The 23,751-nt window shown below is 40.3% G+C and overlaps 1 protein-coding gene across 4 annotated transcripts in view; it reads right to left on the minus strand.

Annotated features, from left to right (window-relative positions):
• The window catches only part of LOC138052526 (nucleolar pre-ribosomal-associated protein 1-like), a 77,815-nt gene that overhangs the window by 6,405 nt on the left and 47,659 nt on the right, over positions 1 to 23,751 (minus strand). For all 4 annotated transcript variants that reach the window (XR_011133106.1, XM_068899064.1, XM_068899062.1 and 1 more), the window contains 21 exons: positions 23,521 to 23,621; positions 22,754 to 22,968; positions 21,882 to 21,960; positions 19,529 to 19,693; positions 17,762 to 18,499; positions 16,448 to 17,092; positions 14,998 to 15,104; positions 14,688 to 14,736; positions 13,522 to 13,579; positions 12,588 to 12,721; positions 11,690 to 11,754; positions 11,435 to 11,508; positions 10,978 to 11,174; positions 9,334 to 9,444; positions 7,771 to 7,834; positions 6,091 to 6,253; positions 5,053 to 5,146; positions 3,821 to 3,981; positions 2,815 to 2,926; positions 1,687 to 1,793; positions 381 to 524 (listed from right to left, as the gene is read on the minus strand). Coding sequence is in view for 3 of the 4 variants with exons in the window: in XM_068899064.1 (XP_068755165.1) it covers positions 381 to 524; positions 1,687 to 1,793; positions 2,815 to 2,926; positions 3,821 to 3,981; positions 5,053 to 5,146; positions 6,091 to 6,253; positions 7,771 to 7,834; positions 9,334 to 9,444; positions 10,978 to 11,174; positions 11,435 to 11,508; positions 11,690 to 11,754; positions 12,588 to 12,721; positions 13,522 to 13,579; positions 14,688 to 14,736; positions 14,998 to 15,104; positions 16,448 to 17,092; positions 17,762 to 18,499; positions 19,529 to 19,693; positions 21,882 to 21,960; positions 22,754 to 22,968; positions 23,521 to 23,621 (3,583 nt within the window). In the remaining variant the exon portion in view is untranslated. The remainder of the gene's footprint in view (positions 1 to 380; positions 525 to 1,686; positions 1,794 to 2,814; positions 2,927 to 3,820; positions 3,982 to 5,052; positions 5,147 to 6,090; positions 6,254 to 7,770; positions 7,835 to 9,333; positions 9,445 to 10,977; positions 11,175 to 11,434; positions 11,509 to 11,689; positions 11,755 to 12,587; positions 12,722 to 13,521; positions 13,580 to 14,687; positions 14,737 to 14,997; positions 15,105 to 16,447; positions 17,093 to 17,761; positions 18,500 to 19,528; positions 19,694 to 21,881; positions 21,961 to 22,753; positions 22,969 to 23,520; positions 23,622 to 23,751) is intronic.

A 23,751-nucleotide genomic window follows, 5' to 3' on the forward strand; every position in this document is an offset into this window, starting at 1 on the left:
GTGTTTCTTTTTTTTTGTTGTTGTTGTGCTCATTGTCTCCGAAGGAATTGCGATCAGCAAAAACGTTGAGGACACCGGTAGACGTTTGGCACTGTGGTATAGTTTGGAGGAGTGGTAATTTCAAGTTTCAATTTGGCGCGTGCAACCTGAAAGAACACAACTGGTTCACCGATTTTAGGTTGCACTTTAAAGGGAATGCTAAGTTGCAAAGCTATCAAATGCGAGGTTTAACCAGATTGTTGAATATTACGATGAGAAGACGTTATGGTAATTTGTTGAATATCATGGTTATTTGTCGGAGTCACCGAACGCGACCGCCTTTGCAAGACCTGCGTACTTACACGACCTTTTTCAAGGACCATTTTATTTCGAAATCGTACCTGAGAGTGTTGGTCGCTGACTGGCGAGTTATGATAACTCAGTGTTAGCTCAAACACTTGACGTCGTTTGTAGAGATAGTAATCCGGATTGTCCTTCATTCCATCCACTAGCAACTGTAGCATCCAGGAGCGCTCGGTCATATGCTGTCGGGTAAAACAAAAGAAGACAATCGTTGACCGCGCGTTCGCTTGTGCTGCACCTACATGTAAGATCTGTAGTGATCTTCCAATTGCTATCAGAAAAGTCTAGGTTCATACCATTTCTTCTAGCCTGCCTTTCAGTGCTAAGTTCATTGATACCTTTCCTAGATTTCACAGAATATTACATCATTTTAAAATATCCCCTCTCTAATATTTTACAAGATTTTCTTTTCTTTTTTTTTTGCAACAAGAATGTATTATCTTTACCGGTTGTGGGTAGTTTTCTATGCATGTCAAATTTTTAACTAGTATAGATGCATATCAATTACTGAAATGAGGACATATAGTTGAACTGCGGGTTATAGACGAAAGAGAGAAGTGATCTTCGCACTTAAATAGGTTTTCAAATGACTGTCGTAAAACCAAAACCAAAGTAATTACTTTGGCCAATCAAAAAGGACGGAGACAATCCAGTAAACCAATCAAAACTCGAAGTAATTACACGTAGCCGACAAAAAGCGCGGGAAAATGTGCACGCGCGAGCCTCGATTAGTTTTGGTTTCACTTCTGATTGGTTGAAAAAGTGGCGCGAGAACTTTCAACCAATCACTGAGTGAAGAAATGCAAAACCAAAGAAATTCGCTAATTACGTTCGACACTCAATTGAAAACCGCGCTATCAGGACAATTAAATTGAATGTTAGAGACATGGGTTCATGGGTTCGAATCCCGTTGAAGCCACTTGAATTGTCCCTTTGCAGCTAGCGATCATCTAAAACAAAGAAACTTTAACTTTTCTTTTGTTTTAGATGTCCCAGTGCGCAATTTGCTCTCCAGTATGGCGTTTTTTGTACCATGTGATAGCAACTGCAAAGGGCCCACTTTTCAGGTGTCTATAACAGCCAAACTGGCAATTGCTTAAATGTCCAGGTGAGTATGAGGATCACTTCTCTCTTTCATAGAAGCATATTTAGCGTAGAACATAGTTAACAATTATTATACGAGGACGTGTTGGATATGAAATAATAATATTAGCTATACGCATTTTCATATATTCTTGGCGGCCTATTTTCTTACACGAGTGTAAAGCGCTTCAGAGAATTACTGCTACAGAAATTATTAAATTATTATTACTTTTTAAAGTTCTATTAATTTTTTTTCTTTACCTCCATTGTGCCGCTATTAAACATCGAATAAAACAGCGGCAGATCTCTGAGCTGTAGAGATGGCCTCTGAAGAAGGAAACTGTTCATCGTCACGTAAAAAGGATGCTCTGTCAAGACAAACAAAGCAACGATTAGAACAGTTCTTTTTTTTCACGCGGCCGCCATGTGGATTCCTAGGGAACTAATTCTATTTTTTTCCTTCCAGACCGGCCTATTAACGCCATGCTCGGATTAAATGAGCCCATATGCATAACTTGGGAGCTTACAACTCACATGATTGTCGACTGAGCTAATATATGTGCGATATCACTGATTACGTCACATGTGCATAAATTAACTTTTGAATCAATAATTTGAAATAACACAGTCATTACATTAAAGGGGCTAGGTCACGCTATTTTAGGCATTTTCAGCACTGATCGAATGGTCATAGAATTAACTAAAATATCAAAATAACTGTTCAAAACTATAGAAGAACTCTAACAAAACACAGGGAAGCCAAGAAGGGACATGGATGGACAAAACTGGAGAGGATTGAAATGGATTGAGTTTGTAAATTTGAAAAACGTCGGCCCACCTTTTTTCAAATTTATATCAGTCTATATCAAAATGTCATTTACAAAGCTTGAAAATCATTCTCAGTTGTTATGTGGCCGTGATTTTGCAAATGAAAGACTCTTGCTCTGCCAATATGACGTTTAGAGCTCAAAAAAAGTACCTAAACTAGCGTGACCTAGCCCCTTTAAGACAGAACTTAATATAGAGTGTTTGGTTTTAGGAACCCCTGCCTGATTAGAAAACAATGTTTTTCGTCTTAAAATATGATTTTTTTAACCTATGCAATGTGCCGTACGTCGAATAGACCTTCTTCATAAATGGCGGTCAATTTATAATTATTTTGTCGAAGTTCAAATTAGTCTACCAGGCCTCGATACCATACAGTGAATTGAAAAGAATTCTTGCTCTAAAATGAGGCTTGGTAGGCTAATTTGCACGTGGACAAAAGAATTATAAATGTGACCGCCATCTATGAATAAGGTCTATTCATCAACAATATATTAATTTTTCAAGTTAATTTCAAGTTTCCAATTAAGTGATCAGGAACTGAGGTTTCGCATCACAACTCACCTGGTTTAAGTAGAATATCAGCCATACGAGAAACAAAGCACGCCATTACACTGGATAAGCGGCAATTGGCTTCTGTTATGCCGTTCTTCAAATACTTCAGTAGATGAAAGATCTTCAAAAAGACACATTTAAACTCAAATTAGTCTTAAATTTCTACACATGCACCCCCACCTCAGAGTCAAGGCAAACGGATTATATTTTCGAACGCTATTTGTTGTCGAATAGCGCCGAAAGCTACCTTCAGATCGCTCAATACAGTACTGGTTTGTCTCCTTCTCCTTAGATTTCGACAAAAGCAAAAGGAACGAAGCTTGGGTGCTAACAATTTAAAGGGGTTTAGTTTCTCAAGAAACTGATGCTTCGTCGGTGGGGAAGTAACAGAAGTGAAGCGAAGCACCAAGGCTCGAAACGCCAGCCTTCAGATTTCTTTGCGGTAGTCAATTTGAATTTACCATATCAACCCAGTTGATAAACCCATTTCTGTGTTAATCTGCAAGACCCTGTCTTGCGATTACGCAAGGGAGGAGAAATGGTGTCGGTCGCAGGGTAGATAGTTCGACGAACTGCTCTGACATTACACCTTGCTCTACATTGCTCGCAGTCTCACCCTCCAGGCACCAGTTGTTCAAACGATGGATAGCGCTATCCACCGGACAAATCTCTATCCAATGGATAAATCATAGCGAAACCAATTGCGCTGCTGATCCTCCAATGGCTAGTGATTTATGTGGTGGGTAGCGTTCTCCACCTTTTGAACAACTGGGGCCAGGTATATAAAAAAAGACCGGTGGTGACAAACTGATAGAGGAATGGGTTGGTCTGGCACGGACTGCCAATCCATCCCAGGGGAAAGTGGGTGGGAGAGAAATACTTCTTGATGTCGCTCAATACTACAAAAACCAGGATGAGCGCGGGACAAGACGCAAGCGCCTTACCAACGCGTGCTACCTATTTTTCTCTAAAGTAAAACAAAATATCGAAAACCTACTAAAGTCTTGACAATAACCTGTTTGCTTTCCTTGAAATGGGCTCCTTCAAGATGCGTCATAAAGCGGGTCAGCACATGATATCCAGCTTGGCGCATGTGCGTATCACGTGATGACAACGACGCCACTGTGAAGCTCAAGCAACCTTGCTCCACAAACTTGCGGCAATCCACTTGACTATCTGGCGAAAATGACCGACAATGAAAAGTTTATTACATGGTGTTGCGCTTTCCCGGAGAGGACAGATGATTGCAAGCACGTGATCTGTCACAGGAATCAACCCCTTTCAGGAGATGAACATGTCGCTATTTACAAACACCTTATTCCAAAATAGCCACCATTATAGTAAACTTCAAATTCAAAAGAATACTTAACCTTGAACGAGGCAAAGAGGGCTACTTTAAAAGCAAACAAAAGATTACTAAAATGGTAGCCTTGAAATAAGGTGTATGCAAGCTTTCATTGTACTGGATCATTAATGGACGAAGCTTCATTGTGTTTAGATTAGCTTTCATGGTATCTGTTGTATATACATTGGTTTAATTTGCTTTCTGAAATAATTCCGAGAATCGTTTGACCTGCTTTCTGTAGATACTGAGATAAGTGCTCGTTGAGTCCTTTTCAAGTTAATGAGGCATAAAAAAATTCAGCTGATTTTGTAAATCTAAGCATGTTGCAAAAGAAATGTCTACCAGAGGGTAACTTAAAATGCCATCTTCACTCCAATGCAATATATTTGACCGTTAGCTCTTGCGATGGAAATAGGTCCACACAAAGGACAGAGAAAAACTCGGCTGACCAGGATGGGAATCGAACCCACGACCTCCACATTTGATCCCCATAGCGACTGTTTACCGACTGAGCCATAAGGTCTGACGGGAGCAGGCAGAGAGAAATTGAGATGTCATTTCACCGCAATGGGTATAAGCAATGTGTCGCCCAGTCTCTTGTGGACTTGTTACTTACCTGACCCCAGTTGTTCAAACGATGGATAGCGATATCCGCAAGATAAATCACTAACCAGTGGATAAGTCATAGCAAAACCAATCGCGCTATTCAATAGATAGTGATTTACCCGGTGGATAGCGTTATCCACATTTTGAACAACTGGGGCTTGGAAGCAAAACCAGTTCTAGAAATTAAATAGAAAAACGTCGGCTACATCTTTAAGCAGTGTGTCAAAAGCCTTGGATAACGCTAGCTCTCTGTGAGTGAAATTATTTCAAATAAATCAGAAATCAAAGCCACTAACTTGGAGCTAATAGGCAGCTGAACAGCGGAAGAAGAAAACAAGGATCAAAAGCGTCTGACAGCTTCCGGTTGCAAAGTTCACGCTGAACTTGAGGCTAAATGCAAACAAAGAAGGAAAACAATAAACACTATACTTAAAACAAGGATTACGAGAAGCTTTCATTACTCATCAAGTTACATACACACCACCAAAAGGATGACCCAACATTGACAACGTAACCTGAAGTGATTGGATTGGTTTTCATTTCATCACTAGTGGATGTATATATTTCAATGAAGTGCGCGGGCTGTCGACGAAAGAGAGAAATGATATTCTCACTTAGCTGGACAATTTCAGGAGCCCATCACCCGGAGCTTGCAACTTACCTATTTTCGTGCAACGGCGTTTTCACAAGTAAAGTTATTTTTAGATTGAATTTCCCGCTAATGAGACTCCCACAGGAGCCCGATGACCAATTACAAGAAATTAAGCTGACGTCATAGGGTCACCGAACCGGAACTGCCTTTGTTTTTTGACCTAATTCGCGGGAAGGGCTTGTCTAAAAATAAACCTACATGTGAAAACGCCGTTTCACAGACGCTGTATGGAAGTTGCACGCTCCAGATGGGCTCCTGACAATTTAAGCAACTGTCTCTTACAGACACCTGAAAATTTCAGGTTCGATCTTCCAACGAGATTCGAACCCATGACCTCTGCAATGCCGGTGCAATGCTCGGAATTTTTCACGTGTCTATTTTAGACAATTGCCCAAATTGTCCAGATAAGTTCGAGGATCATTTCTCTCTTTCAAAACTCTGTTTAATGTTCGGACAGGTTATGGTCTTTCTTTTTCGTATGTCGAACATGACAAAAGAGGGAGGGGGGGGGGGGGGGGGAAGAGGGTAAGAGCTATAAGTTAGGATTATTTCAGTCCGCAATGGCAGGAGCGTCAACAGCTTTGTCCGATATCGTGCGAAGTCGAAATGTATAAAAGTGTCGCTAAAAGCCAAAAAAAAAAAACATACAACAAGACTGTTCACAGCATTAACTTCCACGAACCTGCAAAAGCCTGCTTTGTGGAAATAAAACCGCTGCCTTCCTGACTGCCGTAGCATCCAGTTGTTCCAAAATCTCTATTACAGTGGGCTGTTTCCACAGTGATGGACCCAAGCTTTTTACAATTTGGTGATGGCTTGCAGCAGCTTGGCCCCATAGCATGGGACTGTAAATGGATCAAAGAGACGAAATGGGCCATTTTAGAGTTCACTCCAGTCACGTTTTTAATGCGAGTACAAGAGTGACATCTTTTCTCAGCTGCCCAAAAAAACCTCTATACCTTTTATTTATTTGATTTATTTCTTCATTTGTTGCAAATTTACTAATAACTAAATAATTTTTTTTCCCGCGGTAAACAGATTACTGGCCTCGACTGATTACACTTGCTTCAATAGAGCGACCTTCAATCGAGTTTCGTAAAACCAAAACCAAAGTAATTATTTAGGCCAATCAAAAAGGATGGAGACAATACAGTAAACCAACCAAAACTCGAAGGAATTACACAAAGCGCGGGAAAATGTGCACGCGCAAGCCACAATTAGTTTTGGTTTCACTTCTGATTGGTTGAAAAAATGGCGCGAGAACTTTCAATCAATCACTGAGTGAAGTAAATGCAAAACCAAAGCAATTCGCTAATTATTTTCGACACTCAATTGAAAACCGCTCTATAGGTAACGCAACCATCACCTACACATCATATCTTACACGTATCACACCTTACCCCACACCTACACCTTAATTACATTCTCAGCATAACTGTGTATATATATATCTCATTTTAAAGTGAAAAACGTTCTAAGGTTAAAAAAAGATTAAGAATATAAAAACACAAGGCTATAGACTTATAACCGAAAGCTTATATTTTAAATCTTTTTTAACCAGAGATCGTTTTTTCACTTTCATATGCCTTATCCTGGTTACAGCTCTATTTTTACTTGTGTATATGTCATTTATGCATAAGCTTGAAAGCGGGTTTTCATAAATTCAGTTCGTACTTGATACGAAACAAACAACAATGCCGTGTAGCACAAAGAGGGTATTCAATAATTATTTCATAGGAATCAGATAAAACAGCAATGCCAAGTGGAACCCCTATTTTCCTCTAAAAACAAGGGAAAACGTAACAATAACCAACTTTGGCGCCCCTGGAATAATGCTTTGAACCGAACGGAACCCTGTTTAGGTTCTCGAGAATTCGTAGGCGCGCGTTCCAATCAAATTCATAACGGTAAAGGTGAGTACCATGATAAATAAGGGAGAACTTTTTCGGTTTCTTTGATCACGTTCTAAACTTTTAAAACCAGGAACTTAGTTGAAATGAAAAGGAATACAGTGGGACCTCTCCTTTGGGACACCTCTATTCAGGAGACATCTCCATTCAGGGGACACAAAATTTGGTCCCGGAAAAATGTTCGTACCAATCTTTGACTCCAATCCAACCTCAATTGAGGGGACACCTGCCCTGGTACCAAGGGTGTCCCTTGAATGGAAGTTCCACTGTTGTTAAAACAATTGAGTTAAAGTAAGACAACATCTATCTCGTTTTCATACCTAAAAAAAATTAGCGCTTGGATCTTCTTTAAAAAGAAAAGAAGAACTCAAGAAATAACAATTTGACGTTCGCAGTTCTCCTGCCAATCAAAGTTAAGCTAAATGAAGTAGTGGCAGAAATCTTTGTACTACCTGTAGTTTTTAAACGATGCGTGGTTCTTTTCGTACAAATTAAGCAGGTAGAGAATGGACTGATCTGAAAACAAACGATGAACACGACATTTTAAAAGAATCGTACCCGAGATAGTAAGTAGTAGATAAAATATGAGCGGGAGATCAGTATGGGTCTTTACAATAGCGAAACGAAGGCGACGCGAATATTTATTGTATTCGTGAAAAACAAAACAAACAATAAATTACATACAGTAGAGATCTGTATCACAACTTAAAGAATACTAATTCGCTGAGAAGGAGTTTGTATTAACTCACACACCACTGGAAGCCATTGTCAGGATGACCGACGCCAACTGACTACTTATTTCTCAAACCATGCAACTCAGCCATAGCATGGTATACAGTGGAGGCATAACTGTAACACTACACAGCATATAATTATAAGTTTGGTTAAAAATGGAATTTTGGCAATGTAAATAAAGAATACCCAACCGATACTGATTATGTTCTCTGAGCAAAGATTGTATTGGGGTTTACAGAGGGGTACATACGATTCAAATAGTGTAATATTCTACCCTGGGTATTGTTATCAACGATATGGTCATACGGTATGGAGAATCGCTATGCCCTGGGACAAGCCTAAGATCAGGCGAAGATGGGAACTATGAGGATCAATCCCGACTTACTCGATTGGGTGGAAGGGTAGGTTGCCAAACTCTTCCCTTTTGCAGCTTCGAGTAGAGTGATGGGGTGGAGCACATGTAACCTCTTTTATTGTCTCATTTGCATATACCCCAGGGTACTAATTACCAGTGGCCACTCCACTTCAATGTGTAAATAATTCACGCGGAAGTCAAAATAGATACGTTTTGTTTTTAAGGAAACAAAACAAAAGATAAGTTGTGTTCGTTTCCGGACCGAGTAGCTACGGGGATGATGAGAAATATGCCGCATTCAAGCACGATCCCCTACAAGTAGCCTGCTTCTTCCATTGAGGGGGTTACCCGGAGTACCGACTGGATTCCTTGGCTTTTTTCTATTTTTCCACTTTTTATTGTCGGCATTACTCCTGGGAAAATCCACTTTCAGCGCCTTCAATACCACCCAACTCAGTGCCCTCTGTTTTTGTGCAACATGTACCACAGGCAACCCAGTTTACGCTCACGGAGCGTCTAGCTTTTAAAATCCTACACCGGCCAATGAAACTAGCGGTTGTAAGGGGCTGCGTGGTATAGATGGTTTGCCACCAATCTCTAGAGACACAGATAACAATGCTGTAATGTACAATTGCTGATGGACGAACAATAGAAGCTTGTGAGAGATCTTTCGTTTTCGTCCACCAACATGGTAGCGCTGACGTAACGTGAAACCACCATATGAAAAGAACAGAATGAAACTACTGTTTGCCAAAAATCAATGCATCTCACTTGATTAGAGATTTCGCTAGACTGTAGGTCACATCTTCGAATAGGGAAAAATAAGGTAAAAATAAGGTAAAACATCAGCCCATCTTCCTATGTAAACGAACAAGTTGTAAAGTAAAATCGTCAAAAAGAAGTTGTTGCTTGCTGTTGTTGTTACCTGTGGACGACATTGTTGCTGAATAAGCGGCAAAAAGAACTGGAAGGTGTGCAGACTTGCAGCAGGAAGCGCCCCTCTCCACAACCGTAGACAGCAGTTCAATCAACGCCTCTGTAAACAAAAGCAGTTCGATAAAAATCCTACTGTAAGGTGTGAGGGAATTTTAAAGAGTAGTTTTAGCGAAAAATATATTAAGCTGTTTTCAGCGGAGTACCGAAAGATCATGACCAAAGGAAGTACACAAGTCAAGTTAGCCAATCACAGAACCAAAAACAAATTCACGCAGTGGGCCTCTCAAAGCGCGGGAAAATTCGTGTTACCAAATCACGACTAATTTTGCTTTTTAACTTTGATTGGATGAAAATGCGGCGTGAGATGTTTAGGCCAATCACCACGCGCAGAAATGAAAGACTAAAACACGCGCGAAACAATTTTCTCCGAAATTACCTAGTCAGTACTGGTTTCAGATTCGCTTTCACTTCAAATGTTGTCTGGTTAAAGTAAAGCACATTATTCTCCTGCATTTCTTTCCAATTTCCAAAATTCAAAATTACGGGTTCAAAGATTTTCCGTTTGCGCATTCAGAATAGGCTATTTTCGAAACTACCATAATACTCTTTGTTTGTCCCTCCAAATTTTGCATAAGCATTGTTTCCAGTTTTTCTCTTGGGACTTTTCTTCTTACTTCCACGAAGTTGCTAGCTCGTTATGTCTGTCTGCTTTTTAAAACTAAAATTCAGTCACGAAGAAAATACCCAATTCTACTGTAAATTCGTAATAGCACTTAATACCCTCAAAGCTAGTTTGTTTCTCATTGTAATTTAAATTACTTTCACACTTTTTTCTGCATCGATTTTATCTTTCAACCGTCAAAGACTGCAGACTGGCAATCGAAAGCTTATCATTTTTAAATACTTTTTTTTTTGGCAGAGAACAACGCCCTTTCAAATTTTGTGTCTATGTCAGGAATGCATAAATTGAACCAGCAACAACGAGGAGATAACCAGTTCGGAGAAAATCATCGCTCAAAGTGGAGAATATACCTGTTTCATAATGGCAGCCAAATAAAAAATTCCTTTGTTTTAATGCCAATAAGCGGGGTGCAGGGGTGGCGCAGTGGTGAGAGCACTCGCCTTCCACCAATGTGGCCCAGGATCGATTCCCGGATTCTACGCCATATGTGGGTTGAGTTTGTTGGTTCTCTACTCTGCACCGAGAGGTTTTCTCCGGGTACTCCGGTTTCCCCTCTCCTCAAAAACCAACATTTGACTTGATTTACTTTTATTGTTCATTTCAGTTTACAGTGTCCCCAATTAGCGCTCCAGCGCTAGAACGACTAGACACTTAAATAAAGTTCCTTTCCTTTCCTTTCTTTCCTTTTGCCTTTCCAGCCTCGCTACGACGAGCAAATTTCAAAAGAATATTTGTTTCAAAACGAGGGCAGTAGGTCTAATTAGCATAAATACAAAAGAATGCAAAAGTGGTCGCCATTTATGAAAGTGACCAATATTTCGTTCCTCGTTGCGAGCTCCTCGTGAGGTTTTTACTTCTCTTCAACCGTGCTGGTTCCTTTTAACAAACCCCTGTTACTGATGTTTAGTTCTTCCATGCACTACACTGCTCTACTTCAGTTATTAGTGGTACCTTTCGTCTCCATCTTTCCACCGTGCTCATCACACAGAATAACGTCAAGGAACTGAGAGTGACTCAGTATCATTTCATACAACGTGTCCAGAGACAAGAAGGAGGCCAACGGGCTTTTGTCACCACCTTGATCCTTGTAGAGGGCTCGGATGATCCACCGTAACGTTCTCAGAACGTTCGCACTTTCAAGTTTATACCTATCACGAAAACAAAACAACCGAGATGAACAAAACTCTTCAATCCTAAGACCGGCTTTGCTATTGACGCAATGCTCTGGTTGGGTGGTTTGAAAAAATGTATCACTCTTTCGATCGCTTAGTAACTGGCCTAACTGACCGCGGAATGGCCGATCGAATGAATTTTAGCCATGACAATCAAATTTTTCGAAAAAAAATATTCTAACTTTTTTTGCTTTTCCGGGGTTTTCGTAACCCCTGGATGATTCAGGTTTACATACCTCAAAGTGTTCGTGACAAAGCTGTTCCATTCCGCAACACCAATGTCATCACTGACACTCAATCCAGTGGATTCCTAAAGATAATCGAATGTAGAAGCAACAAACATTTATCAAATACCAAGAAACTAGGAGATAACTTAATTTTTCTCTCACTGGAAGCGACGAGAAATCAAACAGCATAAGCAGCCGCCAACCGATCATTTGATCAGCTTTTCATGAAACTCATAGAGACCTAAATCAAGCTCAGTTACTTACCTCACATAATAAATCTAAACGGGCTAAAAAATCATCAAAAACATCTTCGTCAATCTTCTTGCCCACTGTTGAAAAATACAAGAACACACATCGATATTTTCAAAGTACAATCATGCAACGCTTGAGGATCCACAAAACAAACAAGAAGGGAAACGATGGCTTTAAACAAATTCACGACAACCTGTCGTTTTCTGCCACTACGCAAAACGCAAAAAAGGCAGAGGACATCAAAATAAAACCAAATTAAAGTTGACGGAAGGTGCATGCAAGAATTAAACAAAACACCAGTAAGGAAACTTGGTCTGAGATATATTTAGTTCTGGTGTCAAATGAGAATATACAAGTTTTTACTCAGTAATTCCATTCTTCAGTTCTGAGTTTGTCTCCTGCGCATTCCAAAAATGCCGGCGGCAAAACAGCCTTGCCAGTTGCGTGTTTACTCGCAAAGCAAAGGATACATCTGTGTTAAAACGATAGCAAGACACCGGGTTTTTGTTTTGTTAGTTTGTTTGTTTTTTTTTTCTTTCAACTGTTATAAAGTTTGACAAGATACTTGCAAATTCAACACAAAAATCACTATTGCCCAACTCTTGAGGTTGACCATTCGTTCTGCAAAATCAAAAATTTAATCTCCTAGACGAGGTACATTTATCACCAGGTAATTCCATCGTTTTGGAAATAGCAGCTGCTTTATTATTCACCAGCGTCACAATTTTTTGCGGAATTTGGCGCTCATTTTGTTGAAACTCAAGCACGCTATCTAACAGATCTGTTTATTTTCGTGATTTATGCACGCGCTGCGGGCCTATTGGCACCACGGAAAACCCGGTGACATACTGTGTAGTGCACTTACAGTGCACTTACAGTGCACTACTACAAAAAGGAAAAGTGTATTCACCTTTTCCTTCTAAAACACTGGAAAGGAACCCCATAGACGCAAAGCAGAATTTGCTCATGAAGGCAGTTTTCTCGTTCAAGGAACAACCGTAACACAATCTTGTCAAAAGTTGGTCACAGATCCTAAACCGACATCTGAAAACAAAAAAACCAAACAAAAAACATGAAAATCAGGCTGAAACGACTCCATTTGCCACACCAACGATAGATTCGCAACGACCAATATAGGACTCTTCCTTAAAGTCAAGAACAACTTTCAAAGGTCGTGCTACTGTCGTATCCAAATCAAATGAATCTGACCCGACAGTGACACAACTACAACAGTACTTTTCGAACGTCGAACTTAATTCAGTCGCGCTAAATTTAACATAATGTCAAGTTTCAAACCAATAACCAGATCTACACCACATCGTTTAAAGCAGGTCGAGCTAATGCCATGCGAAACTTAATTGTTGTAAGTCGTGTTTGAGTCGGATTTAAGTCTTGTGTTTAATTCACACAGCAATAGCACGACGTACGACGTTTGAAAGAGGTCCAACTGATCGCTTTGGTTCCAAACTATACAACCGTATTTTTATCCAATCTGACGCAAAATCAAAGCGCTGAGTGCCGCCCGCACGTTTTCAGTCCTTTGCGCTCCAACTGGCTCATTTAACGGTTAGCTAAACGTTGATTGGACAAACAAAATTCCAAAAGACCCGTTTACGCGCTGAACAAAAAGTATTGCGGGCACAGGCTAAACTTGTCGAACTTGTGTATCCTCTACATGAGCAAACATTCCTTTTCAAGGAAAACTTGTCAAGGAAAACTTGTTTATCATTTACACGAACAATGATAATTGCCAAGAAAAGCTTGATGACGTAAACGGGGCGTAAGGCTTAAGGCGTGGAAAATCACTCTATCGTGCATGTTATCCACAAACAAGTTATCCTTACACGTTCCAAGACGAAGCTATGCTCAACAGCGCCTGGAACTTTTTCTTGAGATGATCATCTTAAAAAAGATCAAACACGATCGTTACTACATTAACATTGCAAGACTGATCATGATCTCGGCAATGGCAACAATGTTGTTACCTTATAGAGTGAAAAATAAAAGGCATAATTATGAAGTTTCTTTACGTATATCAACTAGACAGTAAACTGAAGTAGAACATAACAAATTTTACCCGCAGCAAATATTTAACCATTATCCCGCGAAACCGCGCAGAATATCGCCTGATACTTAGCCGACGAGGCCGTAGGCCGAGTTGGCTAAAATCAGGCGATATTCCGCAAGATTGAGCAGGATAATTGTTTTATTATTCAACACATTGATGACAAAGCACAATTTTCTACGTTTATTGGAAAAAAAAGCTGGAAGAACTACCATTTTTCTCCGCGACACACAAAATTACGTATATCGCAGGATATCTGTTGAGTACGCACGACGAATATTGAGCGCGCTACGACCATATTTGGACATTGTCACAATGTGTTGAGTAATAAGCCTTTTTAGCTTGTACGTTTTGTTGTCCAATTTCAAACCACGCGATGCTACTCGAGGAACAGTTTCTCTTTCAAATGTCGTCTTATGCACGTGCATATGTATACACAACTTGTGAAAAAACAAAAGGAAAATTCCCTTGGGATCATCACGTGGTCTGAAATGGGAAAACAAAAACTTACAAGCCAAAGAGGTCAATTAGGACAGGACAACTAAGTTCTGTTACTTTCCAGACTAAAGATACCATTTTTGTTTTCCTTTCCACCTTCTTTTCATTTATTAACACCCAACATACCGTGCTTTCTAAAACTTGGAAAAAAGTCGAGACGCCTGACGACCAAATGGCGGCAAAAAACAAGAGCTTGTGCACATCCGGGACTTGAAGCACACTGTTTTTGTTTTCGGTTAAGCCAAGACACAAATACATATGGAATCGCCTTTCCGCAAATTGCCGATTTTTTATTTCTCAAAATATCTTGATTTTTTTCTAAATATCCCGAAAACATCTGCCTTTATTTCCATAAATAATAAAGCAATAACCTGGCAAGTATAAGGCAATACAGGAAATTCAACGGTAACACTGCAACACATTTAAAAAAACTCTACACAACCTTACCTCTTTCTGTGGTTTGAATCAAGGCGAAAAACATCTCCATACATTGGTCCTTCAATTAAAACACATAAAGGTTCAAAACTTTGTAACTGAAAACCTTTAATGTCATTAATATATTCGAGAGTTCAAGGGTCTTCAATATATAGACGCGAACTCATGGCCAGCCCAGCAAAGAGCTTATGCTTCTAATGTAAATTAATACATTTTTCGGGTCAAATAAAAAATTGGATTCTTATCAATTTTTTTCTTTTGAAAGAATATCCCTTTGAATAAATTTTCTAACACTCAGTGCAAAAAAAACCTTTACTCGAACCTGTGAGTTTTTTAAAATTGTCTCCGTGTTGTCAAAAAGCCACTCCCACAGTGGATCCCAGTACACCTCAACCAGTAGTGAGTTTACTTCTCGTGCTCTAGTGTGACCTGCCAACAAGAACAACAACAGATACACCTTACTAGAATTAAACAAAGTTAACAAAGACGTAATCTAACAACTCTAAAACTGGTACAAACGGTAGTCTGGTAGGAATATAACAAGAGTATCGACAAAAATTACCGTTCTGTTATTACTTTTTTTCACCCCGTTGTGAAGCAGAGAAAGCATAGAAATGCGCCAAAGTGTTCACGGCAAGACAAAAACGATTTCCCAACCGTGCAGTCGAGGCGCCGCGGTTGGCGCTGACGTTGACGTTAGTCGGGAACGTGCGCAGTGACAAGGAAAACGCAGACTTTGAAGGACTGGGAACTACATGATAAAAGTAAAACGTATCCCGGAAATGAATTGCTAGAAGCCGCAACGAAGCGAAGACTGAAGAGAAATAGAAATTCCCCCGCTGTGTGCTATTGTCCTCCACAAACCCTCAAATTCTACCTAATTGCCTGTATTGGACAGCAAAGAAATGTAATAAAAAGCACCCTGCACCCGCTCCATGATTTTTTTTCCATATAAAACCTGTTGTCTTGTAGTGTACATGCTCCTGTGGTCATTGCAAAAGTTCCTCAACTGCTGAGATGAAGCTAACGGTACCGCCAAATAACAAACATTTAACGAGGACAAACAATTGAGTACCAGAAATACGCTCGAAACGTGTACAAGGTCTCGTAATTCACTCAAAACCCATGATTTGATTTGATTTCTATGTACAATGTTCCCAACTACTGCTCCAGTGTTCCCAATTAGCGGTGCCCCAGCGCTAAAGAACATAACACATAGCTAGTGTTAACTTTCAGTACACTAAAATTAAGTGTTTTCACACGCCGGCGATCGAACAAAAATGGCAGGGAACTAGGGTTCGATATTTTTCTTCCTTTTCACATAGTAACATTAAACTCTTATTCATTTCTACATTTCTATCAGTGAAAAAACAAAAAAGCTGACGAAACATTAATACTATTTGCCGGTTCGACGCCGGTAATTGTGGCCCTGACGTGCAAACGCATCTTAAGGCAGACTCCTTGGAACACAACGTTTATCCTACATTTTCTATTCGTAAAGCGGGTTGTAGTGTCTTGATGGAAAAAGAAACAACGAGTTTTCGAATGTTTCGAGCTGTTGTAAAAATACGAACGCCATTCAAGTAAACAACTGCAGAACACAAAACGTGATTCAATGTCGCTCAATGACCTAAACCCTTCACCCTACTTTAAAAAATCTTTCAACATCATAGTTTACACTGAAACCCTTAGCTCCCTTTAAATCTCAATAATTCCCAACTAATTACTATCTAAGGTATTAAAAAATAACCTCGGTCAGTGCCATAACATACCTGGTGCGCGTAAGTCCATCCCATGGAAACACAGTAAATAAGAACAGACAAGAGGAAGGAATTCTGTGAGATGACTTTTGAATTCAATGGGCCAGGTCTCCGCGCTTTCTTCCACTGCAATCGTCTCATTCGTCTTTGGTTTGACCAAACAACGACGCTCAAAATGCGACCTCAGAGCAGTCGAATTTACAACTAAATGCAATGCAATTGCAACTTTGTTTTCCGTTGGGTGATTGAGACAACCGTCTAAGAGTGATGTAGTTGAAGCAAGAACGTACACCAAAGAACTCTGCAAGAGTTTCAAAATTGCGCGATCTAGCTGTGGACAGTTAACTTCCTGAGAAATCTCGACGAGACGTTCGAAATGCGCAAGTGGGAGAGGCTCCCCTGCCTTGAGGTCAGAGTTCCTCAAAAACGAAGGCGGAGAAGGTGATCTCTCTTCCAAACTGGAGAATCCACTTTCTAGTAACGATAGTAGTGTGAGAAGAAAGGCTGAAGGGGCAGCTTCTCCCGATGAATGATCGTTTCTGACTAGCTTGTGGGACGGTAGTTCCGACAAACTTGAAATGAAAAGGGTTCGAGAATCGTTGTCAAAATAGTCGTTGAAAAGTGCCACCAGGAAAAGAGCTTCAGACGAGGACGTTTCTGGAAAGATAAAAAGACAACGATATTGGTGATCTGATCAGCCGGACAGGTTTTAAACTTTTCGTGTCCTTTCATCCACAATGCGCACAAAATAAAAGAACCGAAGCAATCTGTTAAAATCGTTGACCGTTTTACGTGCACCTCTGGAAATGTTATGTATTACATAGCATGCAAACTACGCCAAAAGATATGCATTGACCAAACTGGGAGGAGACGGCTTTTGCGAACATCTGCGAAACGTGGAAAAAACAACAAACGAAACCAGTCACGCGACACTTCAACCTTCCCGATCATTCTAGCCAACACGTCATGGTGATCGGCGGCCTTTCCCTGCACCAGGGTAACACAGAAAGCCGCAAAAAATGCTGAACAAAGATTTACTTTCCAAATCGGCACGGGTTTTAAAGTCATCGCGCGAACGAGCAATGTGCGTAGTTTGGGGAGAAAAACTGGTACAAAAAGCAAATTGAGGCAATCAACTTGTCACAACTCTAGAATAATTTTAATTTTAAAGCGAGACGAAGTAAGAAAACTTTCTTTGATTGATTAATCTTTGTTCATTTAAAAGGTGGCGCGCACTACAATTACAAAAACGGCACACTTGTGTTCGCTTTTAAAAACTGGCCGAAGTGAACTCCAAACTGGCTTTTGACAAAACTTCCATCTTACCACATCCTTTTACTGCAAACTGGACTTCACTCAGTCCCTCCTGGCATAGTTTCTTCACGAAAGGAGCCATTAATACCTGTTTTTCTTGCAGCGGTAAGCTTGATTGTACAGCCAGTAGTAGATTAGCGATAGTATAAGTCAGCCGAGAACCAACATCTTTACAAATGGCCTGAGATATGGATATCTCCGGATTCCACAGAAAGCAATCCAGAACAACAGGGTGACGGAGAACAGCGCGACAAATGTCTTCCGCAAAACAAGAATCGGCTTTACAAACACCCATTGCAGAAGGGTTCGTTCCAAGCGGATTATTGCTTTTCTCGTCTAAAATATTTGTATTGTCTTTATCTGAACTCAGCTGCACGGACAATGATCTTTGCATCAGATGCTGAATAAGCTGGAAACATGACAGTGTTGCAGACTTTTGTCGCTCCTGCTCGATTGAATCGGAAACAGTGGTAAGTCTTGTCTTAAGAGAGTGCAGATACAGAAGAAGATGACGGCAATGTGAAATAGTCTTTGATTCAGGTTCCTTCTCCAAAGCTGCTATAAACAGTTCTTGAATCCATGAACTGCATAGAATGTTTGAGGTAGTTTTATCGAGGGAAGATGTACCTCGTTGGGTGCTGTGAACAGAAACGTCCACATCCTCAATGGAATCTCCAAAGACTTGCCACACCAAGACAGTGAATGGTAGGCTGTGCAACAAGGGAGCCATGCTCTCGGACAATGCTATACCTGTGAATCAATCGTTCAAAAGAGAGTTTAGGTGATGATAACTTTATGACTTTAGTTCCAGGATGTCTTTTGGAAGAGCAGTAACATGGTTTTTTCTGCAGTCTTTTCACAACTGCTTGAGTTTCGTAAAAATTTAAGCCTCTCGACCCCACAGAACACACGTTTCACCTTTCACATTCTTAACATACTTACTTAAGGAGCAAAAGTCGCTTTAACTAAAGGTGTACCTTATACTTTATAATTCTCCTCGAAGCGGCCACTCATTTGCCCGCCACCAACCCACGCCCATGTTGAAACCAACAGCAGCTTTTCAGAATGTTTCCAGGTTTCAACTCAATAATGTAAGGGGGAGGGGGGAAGGGAAAAAATTGTACCCTTGAAAAAACCTTTGAAACCGCTTGTGCTTAATTGACACACTGTCCCAACAGTTTTGCCCAGGATTGTAGAACAATCTCTGCCCATCAAAGGTAAGAAACACCTGAGCGCGCGTTGGATATGAGATGGTACATTACATAGCCAACGAGGCGCGTAGCGTCGAGTTGGCTATTACCAGTGTCATATCCAACAAGCGCGAATGGAATAATTGTTTTATTAAATTGCTTAAACGCCAAAAGTTTGGATGTATGAAATACGAGCAAAAAAAGCGAGAAAATGCGAGCGAAATCGAAAAAACTTGATGAAGATGCGATGTTGTTTAATACCTCGTGGTCAGACAGACGCAGGCTCATCACAAACACATTTCTTGCGGTTTTGCGTACTTCTAAACGTCGAAATTGATCCAAACTTTCCAAAAAATGTTTTTTTTGCTTTATTAAGAGAGAAATTTCGCTTTCCGGAAAAAAAAAAATTTAGATTAGCAAACACTTGCCATATAAGGTCAAACTAAGGTATATGAGCTGATAACCGAGATTAAGTGGACCAATCAGAGCACGAGAAATGCATTAACCGAGGTTGAAAATTTAATAATTGATAATTACCAGCCAAACGGCCTCCTGGTTGGCTCTGTAATTCAGGTCCTTTGCTACTCACCATTAATTATATAATTCCTGACTCGCAAAATCTCAACAAGTGGTGAAAAATCCGCTGAAAGCTTTTGCATGCAAAAGTGCACACAGTCATCCATAACTGAGCTCAATTGCACTCTGTCAAGGGCTTCAAGCAGATGGTATAGTTCAGCTGTTGCAGTTACTTTCTCTGTAAACAAAAAGCACTTTCCAAATGAAAAAGGTGGTTGTTGCAAGATAACAAGTTGGCGGTTGATTTGTCAGGTTTGATACGAAACTCAAATTATACAAAAGCACCCTTTTACGGCTACCCTAACTTCGACAGACCATTGGCGCCAAATTGTCAAAAAAGAGCATTTGAGAAAAAAATATATAGATCTAATAAATGTGTATCCTCTTGCCCAAAACAAAAACACTCATAAATGCTAGCTTTCAGGAAAATTCTTTCCCTTGAATCAACAGTTTAACTGTCCGAGATGAATCGCTCTTCACTGTTGTTAATTCCACCGTGAAGACTCACACATCTCACTTTTATTTCCGAGGCTATTGCAAGCCAGCCAATCTCAACAGCTGCCTTATTGAAACACCTCGGTTGAGAGTGGCTTCTTCGATTAAAGGATCGTTTCCAAATGACATCATGGAAGCCAGTTTGTTTGTTTTTTTTTTCTTGCTTGCGTTGCACAACTTTAGCGAACTTCCAAAAATGTCAGGTCGGAAAAGAACGATTTTCATAAAAAAAGAGAATGTCGCTATTGCATGTTCATTAGGGAGTTTAAGAAACCACGATGGCCACGGCGACGAAAACGTCACTTCAAAATATAAGTTTGAGCTATTCTAAGTACTTCAAGATTATTCCATCTTGTTTACATTATACAATATGGGCGAGGTGACCTATAACTGGATTGGTACGGAAGTAGAGTCACTGTAGTTTGTCCACGTCGTGAAAATCTTAAATTTGGTCATTTTATACAGTACAGATGTAGTTTTGACGAGTACGGAAGAGAAATGTTCAAAAATGCGTGCAACACGATCATTTTGGTAGGTTGTGCCTACTATTGTTATTGCGCATACGTTATGCGCATCTCGAGATACTCGGATTTCCTATCGGCCGTGCGTATTAATACAGGGATATTTTTGCGCGGTTTAAAGCTATGCGGAGAGAGCAGAACTTAGCAAGTGCTCTTGGTATCCAAAAAGAAAATTGGGGGTATCCTTGCATTTTTCAGAGATAATTGAGCTTCAATTTGGCAAAGAACGCCATACATTGTTTTGTATTTTAAAGCTTTTTACAAATATTGCTGATTAATTATCCTCGAAAAATGTGTGGTTACCCCCAGTTTTCTTTTTGGATTTCAATAACACTTGTTAAGATCTGCTTTTCGCGCATATTCAGTAAACTGCACAAAAATACCTTTGAATTAGTAGGCACCGTTCTTAATCAATAATATTACTGCTTTTTGGCGTTGTCGTTTCTTAAACTCCCTATTGTTGTCATGTGGTGATTTCTCGGGGTTTTCTTGGCAGAAGAGGGAAAAGAAAATGAAACGAAATGTACCAAAATGCGTGCCCACGTGCAGCACGATTTATTCCCAACTAAACCAGGAATATTTAACAATTAGACCCGTAGCCCGCAAGGGCTACGAGTCAATAACCTATGAGGCGAAGCCGAATGGACTATTGACTCGTGGCCCTTGAGGGTGAAGGGTCTAATTGTTTTAGTATCACCCAACTAGTCGGACAGAAAAGGCAAGAATAAAGTTAGCAAATGCAAGTTGTAAATATATTTATTTGGGAATAAAACGAAAGATAGCGTCTCGCTTTTCGCTACTCGAGGACTATTACTAATAGTTCTCTCGTAGCGTAGCCAATCAAAATGCAGCATTTGCATTAGTCCACTAGTTGGGTGATACCAATATTGCATATTGTGACGTTTCCGTTTCTGTACCCTCGTCGCTTCTTAACCTACCTCATGAAACGTTAAAACTGAAAAACGATAAAGGCCCCGGGCAAATTGCTTCACCATTTGCTTCAACATCCGTTCAATTTTGTTGAACGATGCTGTCTGCTGGGGTGGGGTGGGGTGGGCAAAACGGTTTCAACACATCATCAACATTTGAATCAACAAAGCTTCACAAAAATCCCGGTATTCAGTCCCAGGCTGTTGTTACTATGGATATGGGGACTTGTTACTATGGATACGGACATGGATACGTCATTGAGAGACCGATTAGCGCGATCAGTGCGCATTAAGAGGGAGACAAACGGTTTTCAACATCGCTGTTCCACAAAATCGAACGGATATTGAAGCAAACGTTGAGGCCGCTTGCACGGAGGGGGCCTTCACAGTGCGACTGCCTGACATAGTTTTGATCAAATACCTTCCTCAGTTTTAACAACAGTTTTGTCCAAAAATGTGGACAACTTGTTCACATGCTCGTCACTTCTTTGTGGATATTCCTACAAAACAATGAGAGAAAACAAAGCATCAATTACGCAAAGGGATTGATATATATAAACTGTGAAAAAAAAACTGGAAATGATTTAAGCGTCTTTTTGCGAGTTCGTACAATACCTAAAAGAAAACAAGAGGGAAAAGAACTTCGAAAAATGTCTAACAAATATTGTACCCACAAAAAGACCTCAAAACCACGTCTACACCGACCTCTCTTTTCGAACAGAAACGTAAATAATCGGCTTCTTGGTGATTTATCATAAATAGGAAGTTTCAATACTGGCGTTTTTGGGCCACGTTTGGGCAACTACATAAATGTTGAAACAAATATTCTCTACGAGAACAAAGGAGCTAAACAATAGCCCATTTGCGAGTTGCTGCATGCCTCAGTTTCAACGCGAGTCCTGGTGCACAACCATTCAAATGGAAATTAGTTGCGTATTCTTATGCAAATCAAACTAATTTCCCTTACAATAGTTGAGCACCAAGACTCACTTCGAAACCGAGACAAACAGCTACCCGGAAATGGCCCATTCAATACGTGGAGGAATCCGCAAGCACCCAGAGGTAAATTTTCGTTTTTTTTTTCTGAAGATCCACACCGTTTTTGCCGTACACAATTTCCATACCGAGCGACTTGGAGTCAACATAATCCTAAATCGTTCGGATAATGTTAAGGCATATTTTTTTGATGATATTCTCGTAGATTTCACCGCCGTCCTCGCTTAGGAGTCTAAATAACGCTTCTGAGACAGAAACTGCGACTACAGTTATGCTTCTACTACGATAAACAAATACCTTGAAAGATCCAAATTTCTCTTTAGTTGCCCTGGGAAGCCATTGGCCAGCATAGCACAACACTGCCTCGTGGACACTCGAGACAGTTGCGGCCAAATGATCTGGGATAACTATGTTGGAGTAGCAACGACACACCACAAAGCTCACTAAGGTTGGGTAGACAGAGCAGTGAATGAGATCGAAGATCACACCGTTCAAATAGCGAGCGATGCAACCTGAAAAAGAATGATACCATGATTGATCTCTTAACTTCCTAAGAGCATCATAACTCGACAGACAAATAACTCTTGCATTGTCCCACCATCCGAATGATACCCAAAAACTTCGCCATTTACTGAAACATTCGTCAACTGCCTTTTCATGCATTCATCAATTTTTTTCCCCCCAAAAGCGCGCACTCTCATTGGTTACTTCGCGGACACATGATACATTTGTACCTAACAATGAAACTGTTTCCCGCCAAAAGTCTCTGAGTGGGCAACAGTGCAAAATCTATGACGTCAGAGGGCAACAGTGCACTGTTACCCGCAAATGTTGACCAACGACCGCCGTTGTTGTTGCCATTGCACGTTTTTCTTTTTGAGCTATATTACAAATCACTTAATGACTGGTCCCTCGGGAAAAAGTTCATTTTGTTTCCCTCGAAATTCAATGTTTCCCTCGGCTGCGCCTCGGGGAAACATCGAGATTCTCGGGAAACAAAATGAACTGTTTCCCTCGGGACCAGTCATTAAGTGTCTATTCCTATGCCTTCCAAGCCAACCAACCTTTGTTTCCTGCATCTGTTTCATCAACTGGCTTTACTTTCTCACAAACCATTTCACTGTAACGTTTCAAAGCTCCAACAAGTAGCAGGCTAACAGGAAGACTGAAAAAAAAAAACCCAACACATTTCAAATAGCGCACTGACATGATACTGCTTGCTCAAAATTGCACTCCTACGAATCATTATATAATCCAAACGACTCCACTGACGTAATCCAATAAAAAGTCGAATC

The sequence above is a fragment of the Montipora capricornis genome, chromosome 6 (assembly GCF_036669925.1).
Source record: "Montipora capricornis isolate CH-2021 chromosome 6, ASM3666992v2, whole genome shotgun sequence".
In the NCBI taxonomy this organism is placed as follows: Eukaryota; Metazoa; Cnidaria; class Anthozoa; order Scleractinia; family Acroporidae; genus Montipora; species Montipora capricornis.